The sequence below is a fragment of the Sabethes cyaneus genome, chromosome 2, assembly GCF_943734655.1.
Source record: "Sabethes cyaneus chromosome 2, idSabCyanKW18_F2, whole genome shotgun sequence".
NCBI classification, from domain to species: Eukaryota; Metazoa; Arthropoda; class Insecta; order Diptera; family Culicidae; genus Sabethes; species Sabethes cyaneus.
In genome coordinates this window covers 155,354,222-155,377,185 of record NC_071354.1, presented here as the reverse complement: position 1 = coordinate 155,377,185, position 22,964 = coordinate 155,354,222, and the positions used below count along the sequence as shown (strand labels likewise).

Genomic DNA, 22,964 nt, shown 5'->3' with positions numbered 1-22,964 from the left:
AGTTCGGACCTGCACACCCAGTCTATGGTGTGTTAGGTACGAATGTAAGCACTTGCAGAACGGAGCGGAGAAAACCGTGAGCCACCCGATCAAAAGTTGTTCTCAGCTCCGTGTACACTGCATCAATTTGCACTCCTTCATTCATGTTACGTAGGCACAATGAGACGAAATCAACAAGATTAACAAGAGATTGAACGTTTTGGGAGAACCTCATGCTGGTCTGATAAAATACTGTATTGACAGCCGATTATCTCAGGCTGGAGCACAACGATAACCAGAGGTAAAATATGCGGCAGAAAAAACCATTCTCATTAGCCCTTTTAAAAAAAATTCACTCATTACCCTTCCATCCCTCAAATTAGTCCGCACTTTGGCCATCACTGACGTAGAAATATGTCTTTCTGCGGGGTGCAAAAGATTTGCGACAGCTCTTGCCAGGCTTTGTGAACATAAAACGGTTGCAATTGTAAAAAAATCGATGAGTAATGACTTTTAACAAATTTCTATCCAATTTTTTCGGGTAAAAAAATTGTCTCGAAAAGCGTTTCGTACATTTTTGTTGTATGCTTAACAAGCGCCTATTCAGCGGGATTTGCAACAGCTGAATAAGCTGCTCTTAGTCAAAAACGTTTCTTAGGCAAAGGGGCGGGTGTATTAAAAATCATTAAAATCAGCTTTGTGATTTATGAATGTACCCAAAGGATCGGCCAGTACTGGGATACACCGGTAGCTTGTAAGCAGTCTAGCGTCTCCTTCGCGGGCAGAATGTTTGAATTTGAATTGCTTTTTCGCATCCACACCTGCTCGCTTTTCGGGATATGCATTCCATCACGTCGGTTTGAGGTCGGCTTTCTCCACCGTTACATAGCTGTCCTAAGCCCAAATATTAATAGTTGGCTGTGCGATGTGCTTGTAAAAAGATCAAATGCTTAAAGAATAATGCACTATTGAGGCTTGTTCGCTTTCAGGTTAGTTTGAATGGACACTAAGCATAAGGTAACACATTTTTGCTGCGCCTTACCATTACCAGTGTGAAGAAAGTAAAACTCTATTGATATGAATATCAAAATATTTAAACCTTATCCTACAAGAAAGATAGAGATACGATACCACTAGATATTCATATACGAACTAGAAGCAAATTTATGCATTATTTTCAATTCCCTAATTGAGTTTTTTCTGCTATTTGCTTTTTCATCCCTAGAAATTGCTACAACGCACCATGCGAAATGGATTCTAAGGAAGCACGGACCGCGAGTAGAGATGTGCTAGCGAAAAAATCGAGAAAGAAAAAAAATGTTAAGCACTGAAGAGCGAGTGCTAGAATGGTTTCATCACATCTACCACAACGATACCGCCACCACTCTGATCCTCAACGCAACCGAGTTTCGGCGGCGGTTTTTTACAATACTGGACTCCAATCTGACCAGCGCGATGAACGGCTCAGGGAAACTGTATCAGCATGCGTTCGAGTTTCAGAATATTTCCGACCACAATATTACGCACGAATACGTAAACGACTTTCTGGAGAAACTTTTCCAATCGCTGAATAAGCTCAATCGAACCGTTGCCAGCGACGGCGGCGACAACGATTGGGACGGCGATTACGGGGAGCATGCAAACTGCAGCGACTACTGCAAAGGGCCAGTTCGGGATGTGATGATGGAATATAAATCTATGCACGGTTATATTACGCTGGTGGTGAGTATATTTTTACTGTATGTGCTATTGGAAGGTCATTTGGTTATTCTGTTAGATCTTAAAAATGCAAAAAATCATAAGAAGTGGGCTCGTACAATATTTAAAAGAAATTTAATTAATTTTTCATGACAGTAGTTTTACCAATCTGCGAAGGGACTGCACTGTAGTCCAAAAGGGCGAAAAGTGAAACTTTTTTCGTAGTGTGTTTTGTTTTCATTTTATCGTTTATGACTTTCAGCACTTTTGTTCGTATGAATATCCCCCTTAATCTAAAGCTGTCAAAAGTTAGTCATCGCTTACTAATTGAAAATAAAAAAATAACTTTTGTGTGTTACGAAATATAGACATAGCTTCCTTGGCAAAGTTGTAAACAATATAAAAACAAGAAACTTTCCTAGAGAAATAAAATTTCTATCTTTATCGAGTGCTGAACTATAGGGCATATTCTTTAAAACTTTAAAAATTGGTTTTTCATACATAGCTTTTCTTAGTTGCATTTCACAAGAATACAATGTTCTAGAAAGTTATTGAGGCACTCAAAATACACGTTTTTGCAGAAGACTGTAAATCTGTTGGACCTTTACTTACTAAGTTATTGCATATTCAAGCTTTAAGTTTCCATAGCTTCACGAGCCCATGGGGTAAAATGGGGCAAGCGGACTCATCAAATCAGCACTTCATCTTAAAGCTTAAGTCAAGTACTATAAACTTGTGTGGGTTCCGCTTGTTTAGCAAACAACTTTGCTAAAGAAATAGCATTTTTATCTCTATCGAGTGCAGAGCTATAGAGCATTTTCTTTGGAAGCTCTTTAAAAATATTTTTTTCATACTTAGCGTATGTTGGTTGCATTTAACAAGAATATATTGTTCTAGGCGATTATCGAAAGACTCAAAACACATGTTTTTGCAGATGGTTTCCTTAAAAAGTTATCGCTTATTTAAGCATTATTTTTTCTTAACGTCACGAGCCAAAAGCGATAACTTTGTAAGGAAAGGTCCTAGAGATTTGCAATCTTCTGAAAAAACGTGTATTTTGAGTCTTGCAATAATCGCTTAGCTCGTACAGTAATGACTTTGGATTCGAATTCCGGTTAGGGCTATAAAGAAAGATTCTAAGCGCAATCCATAGAGTGTAACTGTAACTGTCCTATTTTTATGTTTGCTAGTGTAATTTCTTAGAAATAATGTCCGAAAATCAATTGGCTTTTTGTTTACACCATTTCCAGATATGCGTTTTTGGAACAATCGCCAACATTCTAAATATAATCGTGTTAACGCGGAAAGAAATGAGCAAAATCCCAATCAATCGAATTCTGAAGTGGCTCTCTGTAACCGATATGTTCGTTATGATCGAGTACATTCCGTTTGCATTTTATATGTATTCGATACTGCCAGGTAAGGATGTGTTACGATTACGTTACGTTTTGATTCTAGATAAAAACAATCATGCATTGGCATATTATAGTATGGACTGATGAAACGTGGAGCTGCTCTAATTTCAAGCATTCGCGGTAAATGTAGTTTTATATAAATGTGTGCCTAAAGGTTCTTGATAATACAAGTTCATGTTTCATTCCACACTATCGATGTGCCTTTTTGAACTGAACCTATATTTTTCATTGCAATATAAAGTTACCTGTAGTCATCATTTTCCACTTTTATTGATTTTTTTCAGATCGCCGAGATTACCCTTATTCGTGGGCTGTGTATCTAATGTTTCATATGCATTTTACACAAATTTTGCACACAATTTCGATATTACTCACGGTAACACTCGCTGTTTGGAGGTACATTGCGATTAAGTAAGTTGTTCTGCACAATAATTTCTATAACGTTTGTCTTAAGTTGAATTGTGTCCATTTATTCATTTATTTATTCAACATCAACAGACTACAATTGTCCTAATGATGGTTTCTTATACTATTACTAATTACACAGTCAAACAATTACAAATATACACAGATTTTCTTAAACGTCATTGGTAGAGAACAATACAGAAAAGTTTCGGCGGATAGTTTCACGTGACAGATTAAAATCAAAGTCAGCGGCAACTCTATTGAAGACTCGCTGTACTCCGGTCATAGCACTGTTTTGTCCATAGTTGGTTCGTTGAAATGGTAGTCGCAGCATTGCGTCATTCCGCAGTGCCCTGGAACGTACATTCAGATTAATCGTACCTAAAATGGCAGGACAATCGATTCTTCCCTGCAACATATCAGCAGCAAACAAAGCTCTCGCGACGTTCCTTCGCGCCTGAAGTGTCTCCAAATGGATCAACCGGCATCGTCTCTCGTAACTCGGCAATCGGAACGGATCTCACCAAGGTAGATGACGGAGCACAAAACGTAAGAAGCGGCGTTGAATCGACTCAATCCTAGCAACTCCGTTTTGGTAATACGGATGCCAGACGATGGAACCGTATTCGAGAGTCGAACGGATGAGTGAGCAGTATAATGCCTTAAGACAATACACGTTGGTGAAGCCTTTAGCGACGCGGAAGACGAATCCTAGAGTTCTGGATGCTTTGTCCACAATGTAGGAAATGTGTCGTCTAAACGATAACTGACTGTCCAAGATAATGCCGAGATCTTTCACTTGGTCGACACGTTGGATTTCAGTACCAACGAGCTTGTAGTTGAAAATCACTGGTTGACGGAGTCGGGCGAAAGAAATAATGGAGCATTTTTCAGGATTCACGTGCATGCAGTTCAAGTTACACCAATCCATAAAGGTGTCAAGCTCTCGTTGAAGACGGATTGCATCGACATTGGAGCGAATTCTCAAGTAAATCTTCAGATCATCGGCGTAGGATAAACGAGGGCCTTCAAGAACGTGGTTGACATCATTAATATATAGCAGGAAGATTAACGGTCCCAAATGACTGCCTTGTGGGATTCCAGACGAAGCCGAAACTGCATTAGATTGAAAACCTTCAACCGTCACAATCAGTTTACGACCTACGAGATAGGAATTAAACCAACGCAGCACACTTCCGCTGATACCGAGTCTTTCCAATTTGGCAATTGCAATAGCATGATTGATTTTGTCGAACGCCGCAGATAAATCAGTATAGATGACTTCCGTTTGAACACGGACACGGTCCGCTAAGCTTTCCGCAATATATGATGTGAGACACATGAGATTTGTAGTGGTTGATCTGCCGGCGATGAATCCATGTTGATCATCACTTAGGTATTGTTTGCAGTGTGACAGCAGCGGAGTCATGATTACAAGCTAGAATAACTTCGAAATGGCACATAATGATGAGATTCCTCGGTAGTTATTGATGTCTTTCCGACCTCCTTTTTTATGAACAGGAAACATATGGGCAGTTTTCCATACGGACGGAAATACCCCGCTTGAGACGGACAGGCTAAACACCAGCTGAAGAGGGATAAGTAGGCCAGCGATGTGCTTTTTTAAAAACTCAGACGGTATGCCATCTGGGCCGGCTTTAGTCGAAGATTTTAACATTGAGGCGGCTCTAGAGATCATTGTTTCGTCGATATTAAGAGTACCCAGCGTATTCGCAGTCATTAGCGCAACATTGTTGGCAGCCTGAGTAACTTGGTCGTCTGGGATCACTTCATCGCAAAACGTTCGCCCGAATTTATCAGCAAATAGTTGACTGATATACTGAGGATGCGAAGCGACTTCACCATTCAGGGTCATGGTTGAGGGAAGGCCCGATTCTTTACGCTGATCGCTAACATACTTTCAGAAAGTTTTCGGTTTCAACTTCAGATTACGCTGAATTCTGTGTAGGTGTCGTCTATAGCAATCCCGAATGGTTCGTTTGTATACAGCGTTCAATCTGATGTAATGCTCACGCAGCGAAAGGGTGCGGAACTTGGAGTATGTCCTAAGCGCAGCCCTTTTTTCCGTCTTCAGAATACGAAGCTCGCGGGTCAACCAAGGTTTACTGTTTGGCGAATGTACTATCTTAGGTACATGACGATCGATTGCGTGCCCAATTATATGAGAAAGAGTCAATGCTGCGTTGTCGGCATCGTTTCCGTCGAGAACACCAATCCAGTCGATAGTTGCAAAGAATTCGGCAATGCTTTGGTGATCAGCATTTCGAAAGTCGTACGAAACAGGCGGGATGATTTTGATATGATCAGAATGATGGTCCTGGAGGGCTAGGATGAGTGGAGGGTGGTGTCTTACTAGCTTAACCAGAGGCGACGGAGCGAGCAAAATCACTGGGGCAACATCCTGTACGCTGACGAAGCAGAGATCCAGACTACGATTGTTCTCGTTGGTCACGTGGTTGATTTGTCGCATTGTGGCAGAGCTATAACAGTCAAGAAGCCGTAAAGCTCCGAGGTGTACAGTAGAGTGACCGGGATCCGGATAGAGAAAACCATTGCTGGATGGTTGCCACAGTAGTCCTGGAAGGTTGAAATCCCCGATAACAATTAGCTCGTCGGTTGCGGTAGCCACATCGATAACTGACATAACCGACTGGGAGTGAACATCGATTAGAGCGTCATCGCGTACTCGATCAGGCGGAATGTAAATTCCACACACAAAAAGTTTGCTGTTTGCGAGTTCGATACACACCCACACCTGCTCAATACTGCTCCATTGATCATTTTCAATCACTTTTGATTTCAGTTTTTTGTTCACCGCAACAAGCATTCCGCCGCCCGCTGACTTTTGACTGTTTCTGGGCCCACGATCACCAATTTTAGATATAATTATAATTATAGTAAATAACCAAATTATAAAAGCTTCTTAAAACGCATCCAAAGATGTAAGAAAACGCTCAATAAACGTTTTAGTCCAGAGCCCACATTTTGCCAAAATTGAACAAAAAAAGTTTTAAGCGAATTCCAAACGTACTAGTTTAATTGCTAGACTAGTTGAAGATATTTAGCTGGAAAATCACAACCAGTGAATGTTCGTGAGCTCAAATACCTTAGCTTACGGGGTTCAAGCTGTTCGAGCAGCACCCGACCTGTTCCAAGTAAAAAGTATCGATTCGTCGTCCTTGTTTCGTTGCCTAAGTCGACGTCGAATATCCCGGTCCGTATTAGCTTGAATGTTTGTAGTAAGGTGGGTTAAGGTAGGTCGTCTTACTAGGGCCACGCTATCGAATCTCGTGATGACGCTGCCATCTCATAGTACCGAAACAACACAGTGTCTCCTTCATTGTGGATATACGATTCTAGTTTGTAACCAGAAGTTCCATTATTAATTATTTGTGGCTCCACCACAGAGCCAATTTACCCTATTTTGAAAACGAGTGCCGCCAGTGGTCACTCAGAGAATATACATTCCATACTCCTAATACAAGTTTATATCGTTTTACTGTCAATTTCCCCTTTCCCCACTCAAATGCTTACAAGTAGTGTGAACGGAGTCTAAATTGTTCCCTACCATAAATTCGGTGGAGGGAATATTCATCGACGACGTTACAGAAACGATTGGTTTGCTATAAAGTGGAAAATAGACAAATGTCAGAATTCGGGTCGTTTCGGCTACTGCTCAAGAGTTGGCCGGTTGATAAGGTACCCGTCGCGGCCGGCACGGTTCTTTCCGTCTGGGACTCTTGAACGTAGAGAAGCGCGCGTGATCAAGTCCTCGTAATTTCGGAGGCACATGGAATTGAAAGTGGCAGATAGAAGTTAGAAACAGAAAGTGGATAGTCGAAAGTCAAAGTTAATAAGAAGTCAGAATAGAAAGTGACAAATGAAAAGTAGTTAATAACAGTAGATTAGGAAAAGTTTGGTTAGTAGATAAGGTAGTGAGTTTTTTATAATTAATGTGAAGAAAATATGTAATCAAGTGTTCTAAATTTTAGATATTAACAGAGGAGGTAGCAGAGTGAACCCTTTTAAAAGGGGATATAATAATTTATTAACGTCGGCCATCTGAAAAAGGTAAATTAGAAATACGATATGGGGGCAATACAGTTAACTTAAACAATGGGGGGTGGTCTTGCATAACAAAATGGTGGTACTAATGCAGTCGACAGGTCCAGTAGGGCCTTTTTCTTTGTTTTTGGACAAATCCCAGAGAACTCTCTTCCGGCAGGCTTTGTTCGCAGCGACACAAAAGGCAGTGGACACGTGTACCCGCCATTGCGATACCCGGGCAGTCCGCCATTGTATATACCTGGCATTCCGCCATTGTATATTAGCGGCGAGGACTCGAACGTCGGCTAGTGGACCCACCGGAAGAAGTATCTATACCTGGTGGCGTTGGTGTGAGATCGGCCGGAGACACATTCACCGGCAACACGGACAACATCGACAGCTAATACAGTAAGTCATCTCAGACGGAAAACCGTCCCAGCCGACAGTTCAACCATCGAACCGTTTACGAGCCGCAGACCCGGTACAGGTTTCCACCGGTTGGCTCTGTCCTTGCCCAGGGGGCTGGGATCGCATCGTAGTATTTCTCATCGAATCGTCATCGTAGTATTTCTCATCGCATCGTCATCGTAGTATTTCTCATCGCATCGTCATCGTAGTATTTATCATCGCATCGTCATCGTAGTATTTATCATCGCATCGTCATCGTAGTTACTAGCGCTGTCATCGTCATCGTAGTGCATCGAAAACCAAAAGTCGCTAAACCGCAAGTACCACCCTCTTCCCCAATACACAGTTGTTCATCATTGCTATGCCCTTTAGAGTAGATAATAAAAATGTACAGTTTAGGAAAGATGGTCTTTTGCTAGATAAAACAACCTTTTCCATTGCATGTGCTAAATTAGTATCGGTAAACGGATTCAAAAGGGAATCGACAGTCTCCGTCGTTCGAAAGTCTACTTTGTTGACCGTGGTCCAATAGTGAGCAGTTTCCCCTATATGAACCAACGCGACAAACTATAAATCCGCGTTATAGCAACATCGTCGGTGCTAACATGCTTTACATTTTCCATGTTCCACGTTCCTACTAAAAGCATTTGAGTGTGCATCCCCAACTGACAGCATAAAACGACCCTAGGAGTGTCCGCGAGCTAGCGCGTGGTTACAATTGGCGCCCAATATAAAAGTACTTTCGTCAGTTACAATATTTCTTATTTTCCCCGGGAGTAGGGAGGTAAAACAGTTTCCTGTTTAATTCCAATCGTTCTCCAAACGAATTATTTTTTGGCAATTGTTCACAATTTGTTCCTTCTAGTACACGTGTTGGAATTATTTAGCATATCCCTAGGATTACCCAGCCAATTTTAAAACTATCCTGGAGTTTGGTTTGTAGGAACCAAAACTAAGAAGGGTCAGTACGGTTGGATAGCAGAGTGAGTCTGTTGAGGGAGCAGACGTTGATCTGGCTGTAATCTGAGTGCAAAATAATTTAACTTGGGTAACAGAAGCGACAATTAGTAAAATGGATACTGAATTTCAGCTTGTTTATAAAAATCTCTTAGTCCATCATTTAGAAAGACAAGAGATAGAGCACGAACTTGAAATACGAGCGGTCCAATTCGATCGGACCGATAGTAGATCTGCGTTACAGCGGAGACTTAGGGAACGGATAAGGGAAGAAAAAAATAAAGCCACGGTAGAATGTGATGTTAAACTTTGTCGACGCACAGTTGACGAGGAAATCAAAATTATTGATCAAAATTTAGAAGCGGTTAGAGATTATTTGGAAGGCAAAACACGATTTGAGGGTGTACGGGACAGTTTGAAAACTCGTCTCGTCCACTACTATATGAGAACTAAAAGAGTTCAAGAAATAGCGGAACATGAGGCAGATTTAGTGGATTTGGATAAAATAATAAGTGTGACTCGAGAACTGATGAATACTTATTTCTCCCAGTTCTCGCCTGTTCAAGAAATTAGAGACCAAATGGTACAACAAATTACACAAACTTTGTCGAATCTCAGTGTTTCATCATCGTCAAAAGTAGGAAAAAGGAAAAATAAAAATAATTCGGGGAATAGTTCTAGATCAGATTCAGATGAAGCAGAAAGTGAGGAATTACCTAGATCCGCAGTAGCAAAACGTAGAAAACTTAAATCGATACGTGAACGGAACCAGAGCAAGTGGTTAGCACCAATGGCAGGCTGGTATCCATACGGGATGCCAACATATCCATTTGGCTGGCCTGCTCAAGCATGTATTAACAATGAAAATAGCGAACGGGTAATTCGTAAATTCTCGCTTCAATCAAAAAAGGGAAAGAAACAAATTCCCCAACTTGAAACATCAGAGACAGTTTCTGAACAAAGTTCAGAGGAAGCTTGTCCATTAGCAATTCGACGAATGTCAGATTCTCAGTCCGATTCACGTCGACGGTCACATCGACGATACCGACCTGTCTCCGATTGGAACCTGAAATACGACGGAAAAGATAATGGACAAGGGCTCATGAAATTTATCAAAGAAGTAGAATTTTATGCGAGATCGGAGAAGGTACCGGATAAGGAGCTATTTCGCTCAGCCATTTATTTATTTAGAGACAATGCGAAAAGCTGGTACATGACAGGAATTGAAAACGAGGACTTCTCGAATTGGAAGGAATTAATCCGGGAACTAAAACGAGAATTCCTCAGTCCTGATCATGACCATGTGAACGAAACACGAGCAGGGGCGCGCAAGCAAGGCCCTAAAGAACGGTTCACTGACTTCCTGGCAGACACGCAGAAGATCTTTAATTCACTAACAAAACCTATTACCGAAAGCAAAAAGTTCGAAATTGTTTATCGTAATCTTCGATCTGACTATAAAGGACATGCAATTGCTTCCAAAATCGATAATCTCGCAGATTTAAAAAAATTGGGTCGAAAGTTAGATGCCACTTATTGGTATAAGTATACACCAAATTCAACTGAAACTACTGTGCCGAGAAATCGCGCCCAAGTCAGTGAAATCCAGTCTAATTCCAAAACCGATCAGAAATATTTTAGAGAAGATAAGGCTTTTAGAGCTAGAAACTTTTATCGATCAAAAGCAATGAAAAGTAATGAGGAACCTAGTGAGAGAAAACAACCACGTGGTCCACCAAGAATATATAAAGCTAATAGAAATAACGAACCAAGTGGCATAGAGGCCTTAGTAGAAAGCTACGTTCCTCCGACAGATGGAGTATGTTTTAACTGCCGTTTGAAAGGCCATCACCAATCGGAATGTGGTCGCCCCAAACACAAATACTGCCATACATGTGGTTTTCATGAGGTAGACACACAGGCTTGTCCCTGGTGCGCAAAAAACGCACACGAGGCAGCTTGAAGGGGCAAGCTGTTCCTAGCATTCAAATAAATCCCCCTCTGGTAGATCTTTCAGAGTGTGGATACCGTCAATTTAGTCCCTCAGAATACAATAACATTTTAGACCCGAATTTAGACGAACTTCTGGTAAATATTAGTGAAGACGAACGTCCATTCGCTAAAATTACAGTTTACGACATTCCGGTAGTCGGCTTACTCGATAGTGGCGCGCATCGCAGCATATTAGGCGCAGGTGCATTGAATTTAGTCCAACAATGTAAATTAAAAATTCACCCTAGCAATGTACAACTAACCACGGCTAGCGGTCAAAAATTAGAAACCTCGGGATATGTTGATCTGCCGATGTGCTTCAATGGCAAAACTAAACTCATACCCACGTTGATAGCCCCAAATCTTAAGCGTCGGCTAATTTTAGGCACCGATTTTTGGAGATCTTTTCAAATCGTCCCCTCTATTCAGACAGAGCAGGTTGAAGAAATAGAGTCACACACAGAAGATGAAAATCTAACTGAGAATCAGCTTAGTCAACTTGAAAAGGTAAAATTACTATTTAAAATAGCAGTAGAGGGTAAATTAGAAACTACCTCGCGCATAGTCCATCGAATAGAATTAACCGATGAAGCTAAGAGTAAGCCTCCAGTACGCATCAATCCATTTCCGGTATCTCCAAAACGACAAGAACAAATTAATCAGGAGCTCGATAATATGCTTGAAGCAGGAATTATCGAAAAATCATACAGCGATTGGGCGCTACGATTAGTGCCGGTCGACAAACCGGACCTAACAGTGCGTTTATGCTTGGATGCTCGTAAATTAAATGAGCGAACGATTCGGGATTCCTATCCGTTACCTCATGCGGACCGAATTTTGAGTCGTTTAGGTCCCTGTAATTTTATCTCAACAATCGATCTATCAAAAGCTTTTCTTCAAGTTCCCCTGCACCCCAGGTCGAAGAAATATACTGCGTTTTCGGTATTAGGCCGGGGATTATTCCATTTTACGCGTATGCCCTTCGGCCTAGTAAACAGTCCAGCTACTTTATCCCGTCTAATGGATCGAGTGCTGGGTTCAGGAGAGCTGGAACCGAACGTTTTTATTTATCTAGACGATATTATTATCATAAGTAATACGTTTGAGCAACATTTAAGCTTGTTGGAGGAAGTGGCTACGCGACTTAAAGAAGCAAACCTGTCTATAAACCTGGCCAAGTCTAAGTTTTGTGTCGCCGAAGTCCCCTATTTGGGATATCTGTTGACTAAGACGGGATTACGTCCCAACCCCGAACGGATAGAAGCCATCGTGAACTTTGAACGGCCACGTACTCTGAAAGCATTGCGCCGCTTTCTCGGAATGTGTAACTATTATAGGCGATTCATTCCCCAGTATAGTCAGGAAGTATACGCTCTAACAGAACTTTTGAAAAACAAACCCACTGGGGTGAAGTGGAATGTTAAGGCAGAAAACGCTTTTGTGCGGATCAAAGAATCACTTATAACAGCTCCTATATTAACAAACCCAGATTTCACTATGCCGTTCGCCATCCACTGTGATGCAAGTGACACCGCGATAGCCGGAGTACTAACCCAGATGTATGAGGGTGTGGATAAGCCGGTCGCGTATTACTCCCATAAGCTGACTGGTGCTCAACAACGTTATTGTGCCACTGAAAAAGAGGCCTTAGCCGTCTTAAATTCTATTGAAAAATTCCGATGCTATGTGGAGGGATCGCAATTCACAGTTTTCACCGATGCCTCTGCTCTCACCTACATTCTTCGCAGCAGCTGGAGAACTTCATCCCGGCTCTGTCGATGGAGTATAGAATTACAGCGCTACGATATGTTAATTAAACACAGACGGGGAATCGACAATGTGATACCGGATGCCTTATCCCGGTCGATTGAAGTACTGGCTGTGCACAATTCAAAAACCGATTGGTATAGCAAAACATTAAAAAACGTCCAGGCTGACCCTGAAAAGTTCAAAGACTTCAGAGTCGAGCAAGGAGTTCTCAAAAAACTGGTTTCAATGCCAGGAGACACGATAGATTACCATTTCCGGTGGAAAGTGTGTCTTCCGGCCGACTTGCGTACACAAGTTTTGATGGAAGAACACGACAATGCACTCCATCTAGGAATAGAAAAGACCGTAGCTAGAGTCCAGAAGAAATATTATTGGCCGAAACTAGTAGAAGATGTGCGGGCGCACGTGCGTAAATGTTCAGTGTGCAAACAATGCAAGCCAGCTAACCGTTCACAGCAACCTGAAATGGGTTTGCAACGGATAACGACGAAGCCTTTCCAAATCCTTGCTCTGGATTTCATCCAGTCCTTGCCTAGAAGTAAAGGAGGAAATTCGCATTTATTCGTTGTGATGGACTTATTTTCCAAATTTTGCCTGTTATTCCCGGTTCGTAAAATTTCATCGTCTCAGGTTTGCCAAATTGTAGAACAAAACTGGTTTCGCAGATATTCTACTCCAAAATACATTATCACCGACAACGCCACTACATTCCTCTCGAAAGATTTTAAAACCTTGTTGGAAACATATAAAATCCAACATTGGACAAATTCCAGGCATCACTCTCAATCTAACCCTGTGGAACGTCTAAATCGGACCATAAACACTTGCATAAGAACCTATGTAAAGAATGACCAGAAGATGTGGGATACACGGGTGTCGGAAATTGAATTTGTCATAAACAATACACCTCACAGTGCCACCGGGGTTTGTCCCTATAAGGTGCTTTTCGGACATGACATTGTAGAGAGAGGAGATGAACACGGCAAGGGGGAGGAAAGTGATGAGGTATCAGAGGAAAGAAGGTTGGAGAGAAAATTGCAAGTGGACAAATTTATTTTTGACATTGTCTTCAAAAATTTAAGAAAAAGTTATGAAAAAAACAAAAAGTATTATAACTTACGTAGTCAGAAGAAAGCTGCAACATATGCAGTAGGGCAAAAAGTACTAAAGAAAAATTTCCGCCTGTCTTCGGCACCGGATAATTACTCCGCAAAACTAGGTCCGTTGTTCCTTCCCTGTACGGTTCTGGCACAGGTAGGAACCAGCTCATATGAGTTGGCAGATGACTCGGGGAAATCCATCGGGATCTTCTCGGCGGCCGACCTAAAGCCAGATAAGCAATAAGTGAACACGACGTAATCAGAGGTATCAATATTTTCCCTCAGATAGCTGTGGCCAAAGCTATATAGAGGTCCTTACAAGATACATGGTTTACAGTTCTACGCAATAATTGGTTTGAATATTATCTGTTCGCGAACAGGGGAAAAGCAGAATTTCAATGCACATTTAAAATTAAAAAAAAAATGAAGATCTTCACAATATAAACAAGTCAAACCACTACAAAATAATTAATTCGTCGGGATAGTCAAGGGACTTCCTTGAAAACCTTTTTAACTTATTAAATAACACGTTTTCTCAACTGGACTTGACCAGAATTAATGAGAAGAGAAATGACATTTACCGTTATGCTCAATGGCTTAGGGAAAAAGTTGCTATAAGATCTTTAATATGGGAACTCTCTTGGTCTGAGAGAAAAGAAACTAGGGCAACAAAGGTTTAAAACAGCCACTTCGATAAATTCTACCTGTTTTGGGATTAGAGCAAAACATAGTAAGAGTGATTGGAAATGGGCAACATGATTTACCTCCACACTTCAAAATTAATTGCATTAATTTTAACGGGAATGACGGGGTAATGTAACCAGAAGTTCCATTATTAATTATTTGTGGCTCCACCACAGAGCCAATTTACCCTATTTTGAAAACGAGTGCCGCCAGTGGTCACTCAGAGAATATACATTCCATACTCCTAATACAAGTTTATATCGTTTTACTGTCAATTTCCCCTTTCCCCACTCAAATGCTTACAAGTAGTGTGAACGGAGTCTAAATTGTTCCCTACCATAAATTCGGTGGAGGGAATATTCATCGACGACGTTACAGAAACGATTGGTTTGCTATAAAGTGGAAAATAGACAAATGTCAGAATTCGGGTCGTTTCGGCTACTGCTCAAGAGTTGGCCGGTTGATAAGGTACCCGTCGCGGCCGGCACGGTTCTTTCCGTCTGGGACTCTTGAACGTAGAGAAGCGCGCGTGATCAAGTCCTCGTAATTTCGGAGGCACATGGAATTGAAAGTGGCAGATAGAAGTTAGAAACAGAAAGTGGATAGTCGAAAGTCAAAGTTAATAAGAAGTCAGAATAGAAAGTGACAAATGAAAAGTAGTTAATAACAGTAGATTAGGAAAAGTTTGGTTAGTAGATAAGGTAGTGAGTTTTTTATAATTAATGTGAAGAAAATATGTAATCAAGTGTTCTAAATTTTAGATATTAACAGAGGAGGTAGCAGAGTGAACCCTTTTAAAAGGGGATATAATAATTTATTAACGTCGGCCATCTGAAAAAGGTAAATTAGAAATACGATATGGGGGCAATACAGTTAACTTAAACAATGGGGGGTGGTCTTGCATAACAAAATGGTGGTACTAATGCAGTCGACAGGTCCAGTAGGGCCTTTTTCTTTGTTTTTGGACAAATCCCAGAGAACTCTCTTCCGGCAGGCTTTGTTCGCAGCGACACAAAAGGCAGTGGACACGTGTACCCGCCATTGCGATACCCGGGCAGTCCGCCATTGTATATACCTGGCATTCCGCCATTGTATATTAGCGGCGAGGACTCGAACGTCGGCTAGTGGACCCACCGGAAGAAGTATCTATACCTGGTGGCGTTGGTGTGAGATCGGCCGGAGACACATTCACCGGCAACACGGACAACATCGACAGCTAATACAGTAAGTCATCTCAGACGGAAAACCGTCCCAGCCGACAGTTCAACCATCGAACCGTTTACGAGCCGCAGACCCGGTACAGGTTTCCACCGGTTGGCTCTGTCCTTGCCCAGGGGGCTGGGATCGCATCGTAGTATTTCTCATCGAATCGTCATCGTAGTATTTCTCATCGCATCGTCATCGTAGTATTTCTCATCGCATCGTCATCGTAGTATTTATCATCGCATCGTCATCGTAGTATTTATCATCGCATCGTCATCGTAGTTACTAGCGCTGTCATCGTCATCGTAGTGCATCGAAAACCAAAAGTCGCTAAACCGCAAGTACCACCCTCTTCCCCAATACACAGTTGTTCATCATTGCTATGCCCTTTAGAGTAGATAATAAAAATGTACAGTTTAGGAAAGATGGTCTTTTGCTAGATAAAACAACCTTTTCCATTGCATGTGCTAAATTAGTATCGGTAAACGGATTCAAAAGGGAATCGACAGTCTCCGTCGTTCGAAAGTCTACTTTGTTGACCGTGGTCCAATAGTGAGCAGTTTCCCCTATATGAACCAACGCGACAAACTATAAATCCGCGTTATAGCAACATCGTCGGTGCTAACATGCTTTACATTTTCCATGTTCCACGTTCCTACTAAAAGCATTTGAGTGTGCATCCCCAACTGACAGCATAAAACGACCCTAGGAGTGTCCGCGAGCTAGCGCGTGGTTACAAGTTTTTACCGGCGTTGGATATCCGATCTCCGCTTAGGTTGCTCGTATTCCTGCTGGTACCACGAGAAGGTAGAGATAGGAATGACTGGAGGCCAAGGATCACTATGGGGTCTGTATTATGTATTTACTAGCCATTCTCCAACCTAAAAATATTGACTAAGCGAAGGTGAGAGTCGAACTCACAGCTCTCCGTCGGCACTCGCCTTCGCTTAGTCAATATTTTTAGTCTAAGATCAAGATTTTTCAGTTCATCCCATTTTTCATTTTTCACATGAAGCATTTATTTTTCCCAAAAAGAAAGTTCATAGATACCTAATGTTCTTCTAATGTCCAAACATGACCAACGCGACTCTAAATAGCAGATTTGACTTCCATTGATCTAGATTTAGAATTATAATGATGTGATTTTCGGTCTCACATGATGTATTTTGGTTCAGGTCGCAAAGTGGCTATTTCTCTTTAACTTAATCCGGAACATACAAATACCGGAGGAGTGGTTGGATGGCTTCATTTGCCCTCATTTGGCCTATTTTTCAAAAAAGACATCGGCTCGAGTGTAAAAACTATCGAGGCATAACATTAGTCAATTCTGTCTATAAGGTGCTCTCCTGTATATTGTTGTGTAGACTGAGACCGTTAGCGGAAACCGTCCTACATCGGCGAGATGTTTACCCTGCTTCAGGTACTAGATAAGTTCCGGAAGTACAAATTGCATACTCATCATCTGTTTGTTAACTTCAAGGCGGGGCATGATTCAGTCAATCGAAATGAGCTGTGACAGATAATGCTAGAAAGAACAAGCCATGCGGAGAATATTTCATCGGTGTATAACAAGGGGTAAACATGGAATCATCACTATACGTCAGAGTCGAGCAACAGCCGAGTGATAAAGAAAGGCCGAAAGTCGATTAAAGCCTCGGTAGGTGCAATAGTTAGGCCCTGAGAGGTTTTGATAGTAAACAAAACAGACAAGGCCTCGGAATGTTCCTTTCATCCCAACTGAGATCCATCATCTATCTGTTCATAGACATAAAAAAGTTTTAACCGTTTCTAGCTTCTGTGCCAATGTACGAGCTCCACAATACGAACATCAACGGACAAAACACAATGCGTAGCACTCTTAAGCAAATTTTTGAAGAAAAAGGTTATAGAAAGGAACTAAAGTATTTTTTGAGGATAAACCATAAACAGGAAAGTTTAATTTTCAAAAACAAAACGGCGGCTCTTAGTTTAAAGTTCAGTAGCTTCTAGATCAACTTCTCTCCTATCACTGATGGCTCACCTTATTTATCAGAAATTAAATCAGTGGGTTTCAAAAAGCAGTGAAAAGATAGAAACTCTAATGAACGCCTCCATCGTTTTGTATGAAAAAGGAAACGCGTGGTTGTTTTATCATTTGTGTTACAAATCTGGGAGAATCCCGTATTTTCGAACTTGAAAAACAATTTTATGCATTGCTAGGAAATTTGTCCCCAGGGAGCAATCCTTGCTTACCAGTGCTGCTGCTGCAGTCATCGTTTCCTTTTAATTAATCGTTACTACGTTTTCTCTATTTGCAGACGTCCTCACAGTTCATTAGCCCTGTACGCCCAGACCAATTATAGCTATGCAATTCTGTTTTGCTACATGCTAGCACCAATCCTGTGCATGCCCACGTATTTTGTTTTCACAATACGACAGACGAACGTGTTCGAGCATGATACACATGTGACTTTATATCATCTCGATGCAGATGAAAATACCTCACTTTATCGGTAAGCAGCAGGATACTAGTTTTAGTTCTTGTGAAATATGTTTTATGTATTTGATTCATTTGAGTTTATTTTTCTAATTGTGTCATAATTTTATTTTATGTTCACATTACAGATATAACTTCTGGATCCACTCGGTCATCATAAAGCTGCTGCCGTGTGCGATCCTAACTATAATAAGTTGTGTGCTGATCCGCGTGCTGTGGAAGGCAAGCAAAAGAAAGCAGAAGCTCAAACAAGGAGTGAATTTTAGCAGCAAAAATGGTACAATTACCGCGGCTTCCGAACCGAGTCATGGCACCAGTAATAACAACGCTGTGACCAACTCCACGGGAAATGCGGCGGCCGTTAGCAATGGAAGCAGGTGAGAAAATTCTTACGTTGAGTTATTTAATTGATTTTCATTGCACAACTATTGGCACGAGCTACGAGAAGAGGTGTTGAATGGGATAAAAGTCAAGATCTGCTTTTGAAAAACTAACTTATGTAAACTGCTGAAGCAGTTTTTGGAAACCCCTGTTGGAAGTCTGTGCTTATTTCTATTCAAACTAAACAAAATTATGCAAGACTTTCATATCTGAATACCAAATCGGATATAATGATCTTTTTAGAATTTTGTTTTAATTTCATCTAATACCGTTTAAATTAAAAATTAGACATCGAAAAACTGCTTGACTTATCTATTGATCAAACTTGTACCTAATTATTGCTCGTTTCATTTGTTTCGGGTTTCAGGCAGACGAAAGCGGATCGCCGGGCGGACCGTACCACCACCCTGCTGGTGGCCGTCCTGATGCTGTTTCTATTCACCGAATTTCCCCAGGGCATACTGGGTTTGCTGAGTGGCATCCTGGAGAAGTGCTTCTTCAAGCGATGCTACGATCTGTTCGGCGAGGTGATGGATCTGCTAGCCCTGATCAACGCCGCCATCGGTTTCGTACTGTACGGACTTATGTCCAAACAGTTTCGCACTAGTTTTAAGTCGGTTTTTTGCAATGCTCCAACCCATAGAGTTGAGATTACGAGAATGACTGGATTAACCACCACGTGTGTATGATAGGATGCGACGACGGTAGATAGGCTTTCGGTAGAAACAGGAAACGCTCGGATCGACAGATTCTAGCGCACATTAGTACACTCATTCAATCTCAATTTGTACGCAGCACAGCGCATTAGAAGATTCACGAATTTCTTTCGTTCTTCGTGTTTCCGTTACACTCAAATTGCGACTGTTGAGAAAGATCAATTTTAAATTTTATGTCAAAAACCCCAAGATTTTTCTTGGGTTGGAGTTATGGCAAATGGGGATTTACTGTGTAAAGGAAGTGGCAAGTGTAGAAAAAAACAACTTTAAGTGTTCCTAAGTTGCGAACAGAAAATTAAATTGTAAATCGGAAATGTCAACAAATACGTAAAACTCTTACCATCAAATATTGATTAAAAACAAAGGATGTTGATATTTTCAAGACATTATTGGTGTTCTTTCCGCAATCGAGTAAATTGATCAAGTTTCCTCCTACCCGATTATTAAAAAAAAACAAAATTTCTCCTCGCCGCCGCTACTGGTTTCCTCTGGATATCCTTGATTGCACAGAATCCGAATAATCACCAACCATGTCTTAAATATATCAACCTTTATTTATGCTTGATGGCAAGTTCATTGTTGACCCGAACAAATCGATGCGTGATTGTTACTAAAACAAAGTTTAGTAAAAGTTAGAAAATGTTTATTTTATTACGTGTCTTGTTATTACCAATTCAGGCAGTTCTTGTACATCGATTTGGATAAGTGTAAATATTAGAAGAAAGTCTTTATTAATTTTGAGTTATTGGTAAAACGATCTTAGGTCGTGCGCAACCTCAAACAAGGAAACATCTGCCACACCGATATTTATTCTCATTGAAATTGGTGCAGTGTTTGAAAAAATATAACTTCGCTGGAAAAGAAAAAGATTGTAGAGACCGGCAGTAGCATAGTTCTGTAAGTTTGTACGTGATACGAGAGGTTTTGATGGGATTTCAATGGTTTCTTTTTAATCTACTGGTATTTTATATTTTAGAACGGTAAGACGTCTTACAGTATTGAATAGCATGATTCGAGTAGTTTTAAAGTTGGCGTTTGACATATTCATATTGAAAAGTTATTCTTATGTTTTGATTTGAATTTTTGTACTTGCATTAAATTTTCCTGTAAAGTTTCTAGTAGAAAAGCTATGTATTGGTGTACCGTATATTACCCTAGGAAATTGTATGATCACTTTTTTGTCGCCGGAGCAGTTAGAATGAGTAAAATAAATTGTAATTTGAGCAGCATTGTTTTCGATCCAATCGAGATACTTTTCTTTTCAATAAATCAATTGCTATATTAAACTCTCAGCAGAGAGTTAGATTTATGTATAGGCCGCACAATGACTCACATAAACCAATATTTACATTATGAATTTAAGAATTTATTTATTAATAAATAAAACTTCTAAAATTTATCATTATCCACTTGAAGAGAAAATGTCCCGATTAGCCAGGCTCTATTTTGGGTGTTCTGCATATCATCGGGAACAAGGACCGGACGAGTATGCTACATTTGTTGATAATTTTGTTAATATGAGATCTGAAGATCAGCTGCTTGTCAAGCGTGAGTCCGAGATAATCGACCTCATCGGACCACTGTATGATGGAGTCGCCGAACCGGACCCTTACGTTCGCAACCGGAACCAGCTTTGGAGACTTGGAGCGTGGAAAAAAATTGCCTGAGTTTTAGCCGCATTGATCACAATTTTCCAGCTCATGCAATATTCTGTCAGAGTATCCAGACCTCTCTGAAGCTAGCATGTGAGGGCACGTTTGACACGACCTTCGTACATGATTGGGGTGTCGTCCGTAAACTGAGACAATACCCCACCTTCTGGGAGGGGATACTGTATATATTTTATACAAAATGGGCCCCAGGATACTTCCTTGAGGCTCACCTGCATGAATGTTAAATGTTTGCGAACAGACACTATTCCGAGATACCCGGAACACTCTGCCTGACAGATAGCTTCTAATGATCTTACTAAGATACATCGGAAAACTGTATCGATGCAGCTTGAACACCAGGTCGTCGTGCCACACATTTTCGAATGCTTTGTCGATATCCAAGAGCAGGGCTTCGACCGATCCTTTTTTTCTACCGCAGTCACACCAACGCGCATTCAAGTTCACACCGTCCGTTTAGTGGTGGAATATGAACGCTATGCATAACACAACTGGCAGTTTGCTCAGTCAAACGCCGATTGCACGCAGTAGAACGAACGCGTTCTAAAGCTTTTTAACATTTTCGTTTCGATCAAGTTGCCTTGCCGTTTGGAGCAGCGAATGACTGCAAAACAATACGGAAAGTTCGCATTTACGGCAGTTACATTCAACTTGCGATCTCTTTTCAAGCCCTGTCCAAGAGCGCCATTGCTGTCGTCTTGGATACTGACTTGTTTCGCTGGATTATGTTGGTAACTCGATGGTGTTGATGAATGGTGAACCTTCCTTTGCGGAATCCAAACTGTTCCTCCTGGAAGACACCATTCTTATCAGCGAACGCAAGAATTCGGCTTTAGATTGACTTCTCAAACAGCTTGGAGAGGGCCGATAGCTCTTGGAAACCAGGCTTCGGTCGTGCTCTGCAAAATATCTCAATTCTCGGCGTTTTATTGGCAAAGCACAGAAGCCGAATCGATTTGCTCTCTCCCAGTCGGATGTTACCTTCTCCGATGCGACGAGTTTTGTTTTGCTTTTGCAGTGTTTGCTGCTTTGCTCTGCCGGCGAGTGAGCATCAGTTTGGTTTCATCTTTCTTTTTCTGCCGGAGCGCTATCGAATGCATGCTCTCAAGGTCACAGAGCAAATCGTTCCAGTCCCTTTGTGACACGGAGCGAATAGTCTCGTGTCTCCATTGTGCGAAGAAAACATTAGCTCTGCTTGTCAATGTGCTCCTTCTGCGCAAGATGAGTGCTCGTAAGAGAAAACAGTATGTAGGGATCGTTCGGAAGGAGAGGAAACGGTTGAAAGGGAAAGCGAAAGCAACTTGATCGTTGTGAGAAGCAGATTGCTCTGCCTCTGTATGCAAAAGATGAGTAAAATGAAGCCTGTTGGAAACAGCAGGATCTTTCTCCGATTTCAGCACTATAGTAACTTTAGCTAATTTCCACCTTAAAGGGAAGTAGCTAAGCTCCCAGCACCGGTTGCACAAGCACCGGTTTGCTACAAAAGTAAATGAGCCGTAGCTCAAGTGCTTGAGCTCGGCGACTCCCTCGACAGAGTACTCGTGTGGGCTGAGGATATTGTGTCTCAGATTGTGAGACATTACAAACTGCTGACCCGTCCGCCCGTCCGCGCGTCCGCCTTTTCACTTGGAGTGATCAGTAAAATTCCATCGCTTGAGCCACCTGACGCGACAAGAAGAGGGACAGGCTTAGGCTTTTTTTGAGGGCTTTAGTCAAAGACCAAAATGGTTTTGAATGAGGAGGAATTTCTTAACTCTCGAACGCTCCTGGATAACCCTAGAAAAACTGTTTGCCATCGATTTTTCTGCCGGTCCCCAGTACGCTGGTATTGGCGCCGGTATACATTACGCAGCCTCGCCAGATCTTTGGTGGTGTAATCTATTTGAAGAGAGGTGTTCACCTGCAGTTGTTGTTCTGGGACCGCACTTGCCCGGTCAACGGCAACCGCCCGCTGGAGGGATTCCAGCGCTTGATCGATCAGTTCCGGTGTATGCAGAGGCAGTTCGGGACCGGTGTTGTCGTCGACGATGCGTTGAAACTCG

At 41.5% G+C, this 22,964-nt stretch overlaps 1 protein-coding gene across 1 annotated transcript; it reads left to right on the top strand.

The window, feature by feature from the left end:
* Window positions 1–1,296: 1,296 nt before the first annotated feature.
* On the top strand, window positions 1,297–19,225 carry LOC128734949 (G-protein coupled receptor dmsr-1). The gene is made up of 6 exons (XM_053829366.1): window positions 1,297–1,701; window positions 2,928–3,096; window positions 3,377–3,503; window positions 17,977–18,171; window positions 18,284–18,532; window positions 18,904–19,225. Exons 1-6 carry the CDS (start codon window positions 1,297–1,299, stop codon window positions 19,223–19,225), a joined length of 1,467 nt encoding a protein of 488 aa, XP_053685341.1.
* The last annotated feature ends 3,739 nt before the right edge of the window (window positions 19,226–22,964 follow it).

What these genes read in the sequence shown, in the direction of transcription:
- LOC128734949 (XM_053829366.1), top strand. Translation starts at nt 1,297, where the DNA reads ATGTTAAGCACTGAAGAGCGAGTGCTAGAATGGTTTCATCACATCTAC. An exon ending in ACGGTTATATTACGCTGGTG is followed by an intron (nt 1,702 to 2,927) that starts GTGAGTATATTT and finishes CACCATTTCCAG; the next exon opens with ATATGCGTTTTTGGAACAAT. An exon ending in GCCGTTAGCAATGGAAGCAG is followed by an intron (nt 18,533 to 18,903) that starts GTGAGAAAATTC and finishes TTCGGGTTTCAG; the next exon opens with GCAGACGAAAGCGGATCGCC.